This window comes from Plectropomus leopardus, chromosome 10 (assembly GCF_008729295.1).
Source record: "Plectropomus leopardus isolate mb chromosome 10, YSFRI_Pleo_2.0, whole genome shotgun sequence".
Classification (NCBI taxonomy): Eukaryota; Metazoa; Chordata; class Actinopteri; order Perciformes; family Serranidae; genus Plectropomus; species Plectropomus leopardus.
This window is the reverse complement of record NC_056472.1, coordinates 18,711,310-18,714,869: the sequence shown is the minus strand read 5'-3', so window position 1 is coordinate 18,714,869 and position 3,560 is coordinate 18,711,310. Positions and strand designations below refer to the sequence as shown.

The window sequence follows — 3,560 nt, the reverse complement described above, 5'->3', positions numbered from 1 at the left end:
TTAACAACGAACAGCAACCACTTTTTGATGAATGACATTTTGCTGCTGCGGGGAGGATGCACGGCTCATTTTGAGCAGTCGCTCGTCGATTGCATTCAGATTCTTTCATTTTTTGAGTCTTGCTTATAAAAAGGTTTAGAGACAGTTATTTAGAGACAGTTGCTGAGTTGCATGCGGATTTAAGCTCCGACACAACTCATTGGTGCTCCAGCCCCCCTGGACAAGTGTTGTGTGGTGGTGGTGTTTTTTTTTTCCTCCTTCGTCTTGCACGGCTTAATGATGGAGAGGATAAGAAAAGAGATGATATTGATGGAGAGAGGTCTGCACAGTCCCGTCGCAGGGAAGAGGCTCGCAGACACGCCTGGAAATTCAGTGCTGGAGGCCCTGGAAAACTCTCAGCACAGCGGACGGCTAAGCCCGAGAATAACTTCGGCTTCTCTCCATGGAAATCTTGGGGACATCCCGACGAAAGGCAAATTTGAAATTGACAGTCTTTTCGGTACGCACCACAACAGTGAAAATACCTCTTCGGCGGAAATTTCCTCGTCAGAAAGCAGGAAGAAAATGAGCCTTTACTCCGAAGTTTCGCCAGAATCAGATATTAACAGTGATGTGGAGGTGGGATGCCCTGCGCATCGCTCCCCGAGCCAGCACAAGGAAAACAACAAGGGTAAGATTTCATTTTTCTCCATATTTGTTTGATTTATTTCTGTTTAATTTTTATGTTAATATAGCTGATATTACTGTTATTATTCTCTCTTAATCCAACCAGTAAATATAAGCGCTATTTTGTGCACAGGTTAAAATCAAAATATCACACTGCAACAGGGCAGAAATAATCAGTATTTTGACTATTTTCTATTGCCGAGAATTAGGCCTAGGTCTTCTTACTATTTCCTTTATATCCACAGTATCGCTTTCTTAACACAAAATTTACACCAACGTTATTTGTTTTATCATTTTTACCATTAGGTTTGTCAAATATACTGCAGGCCCTCACACACACACGTCTATTATTGTAATTTTTTTTCTTTCTCTCTTTTTATTATTATTTGTATTCTTATTATTCATTTTATTTTTGAAGGTTTTTCAGACAGTAATTCTGGATCTTCCAACATAAGCTCGAACTCCCTCCAGAATATGAACGGAAATTCATCGGGAGGATCAAACAATTCAAATAGCGACCAAGTGAGAAGATATCGGACTGCTTTCACCAGAGAACAAATCGGAAGACTGGAAAAAGAGTTTTACAGGGAAAATTACGTTTCGAGACCGAGAAGATGTGAATTGGCCGCAGCGCTGAATCTGCCCGAGACCACGATTAAGGTAAAGATTCATCTTCATTATTCTTGGGTGTGCATGTGTTTGTGTAAAGAAAGCGATACTGTGGATATAAAGGAAATAGTAAGAAGACCTAGGCCTAATTCTCGGCAATAGAAAATAGTCAAAATACTGATTATTTCTGCCCTGTTGCAGTGTGATATTTTGATTTTAACCTGTGCACAAAATAGCGCTTATATTTACTGGTCACACCATAGGTGTTCAATAATCCAACCGTAATGTGTACAATTTATTATTATCAGTCCGTTAAAATATAAAATGCAAAAAAGAAAAATATTTTTTAAAATATTACGGAGATTTTTAACTCCTGCAGCATGTCGAAATATATCATTTTTATGTCCAATGACAAGAGCATTTATAGGACATTTTAGCATCAGTGTCTGTCCTGAGCACGCGCTGAGGCACGCTCCTCAGAGGTCTAAATTTAGAGCTTGGGAGCAAACATGGCAGCTTCAATATGGGCCTTGTTTTGACTGTGTGTGCAGGTGTGGTTCCAGAACAGGCGGATGAAGGATAAAAGGCAGCGTTTGGCGATGTCCTGGCCCCATCCTGCAGACCCCAGCTTCTACACCTACATGATGACGCACGCGGCAGCTACAGGAAGTCTACCTTACCCTTTCCACTCGCACATGCCTCTACACTACTACCCGCACGTCGGTGTCACGGCAGCAGCAGCCGCCGCCGCCGCCACCGGCGCCGCCTCGTCACCTTTCGCCACTTCCATCCGACCCCTCGATACCTTCCGGGCGCTCTCCCACCCTTACTCGCGGCCGGAGCTCCTGTGCAGCTTTAGGCACCCGGGACTCTACCAGTCACCCGCAGGCCTGAACAGCTCGGCGGCGGCGTCAGCGGCGGCGGCGGCTGCGGCTGCGGCGGCAGCAGTCAGCGCGCCGTCAGCCTCCGGGCCTTGCTCGTGTCTGAGCTGCCACAGCAGCCAGGCGGCGAGCGCGCTCAGCTCCAGGAGCACCAGCGCTGACTTTACCTGCACAGCTTCCGGGCAAAGATCCGAGAGTGGATTTCTGCCGTATTCTGCTGCTGTTCTCAGCAAGACCTCAGTCCCGTCTCCAGACCAACGAGAAGAAACTTCACTTAACAGATAACTCATCATGCTGCCACCGTTATTCCTATTTTGCTCTAGTCCAACTTTAGGGGATACTTAAAAAAAAACCACACCTAGGTGAAGGATTCGTTTAATAGGCAGCATTGTAAACACACACACACACACATATGGATTAATTTCTTAAAGTCTGATCCAAGTCCAAAAGACCCTTCATAACGAAAAAGAAACAGCTAGCACCGAAAATGTTGCAGCTCACGTTTTTTCTAAAAGCTTGTGCACAGACATTCGTTTAGATTAATTTCTAAAAGTCTGACTCACGTGCAAAAGACGACATTACGAATAGCAGCACCGGAAAATTTCCCCACAAATTTTCTAAAACCTTGTGCCCTTGTGTTGTGCCAGTAGACCGTTTTAAGCTGAATTTAATTTATAGGCCTACATTGTAAGAAATCGAGCAATCCATTCTGTCCACATGCCTCTTTAAACGTGCCATTCTATTTATTTTTATTTATTTAAATTCCACAAATTAAACCAACAACTTAACTGAGTCACCCTGCATATTTCTGCGGCTCAGATATCCAATATTCATCGTGACCAACCCAGCCTCCTCTGTTTTTTTTTTTAAGATTCAAAGCTAATTATCCTATCTAAATTTAGATAGCAGAGGGTCCTGCCTTTTCTGCCCAGCAGCATATCTTTCTTCACTATAGGCCTAATAGACTGAGATTTTGGCAGCGATGGCTTCTCCAACACCCAGCCTCTGCTCTGTGGGGACCCCCCTAATCAGCTAGAAGGGTGCATATAATTTTGCAGCGCGTCTTTCATGTCAATTTTTATGTTAATAATGAGAGGATCATGACAAAAATTGCCAATCATGTACCTAGATGGAGCTCCTTTGAATACATGACTGTAAGAAAGTTCCTCGTTTTGAGACCCGCTGTCAAGTGCTAACAACCCGCGGAGGGAAGTCATTAGACATACAAAAGACCTGGAACAAAGCGACAGTGCTGGTACACAGATGCACTGTGTGAGGATAATATATGACACATGTAGGGCTTAAAATATTACATACAAAGCAGCCCTACAAAAGAGAGCCTCAAATTTAGTTTGCAGATAATGGGAAATACCTCGACGCACACACACACGTAGCATCTCTTTT

At 43.8% G+C, this 3,560-nt stretch overlaps 1 protein-coding gene across 1 annotated transcript; it reads left to right on the top strand.

Moving 5' to 3' along the window:
- Positions 1-276: 276 nt before the first annotated feature.
- On the top strand, positions 277-2,441 carry evx2 (even-skipped homeobox 2). Its single transcript, XM_042494035.1, has 3 exons — positions 277-670; positions 1,085-1,326; positions 1,827-2,441. Exons 1-3 carry the CDS (start codon positions 277-279, stop codon positions 2,439-2,441), a joined length of 1,251 nt encoding a protein of 416 aa, XP_042349969.1.
- The last annotated feature ends 1,119 nt before the right edge of the window (positions 2,442-3,560 follow it).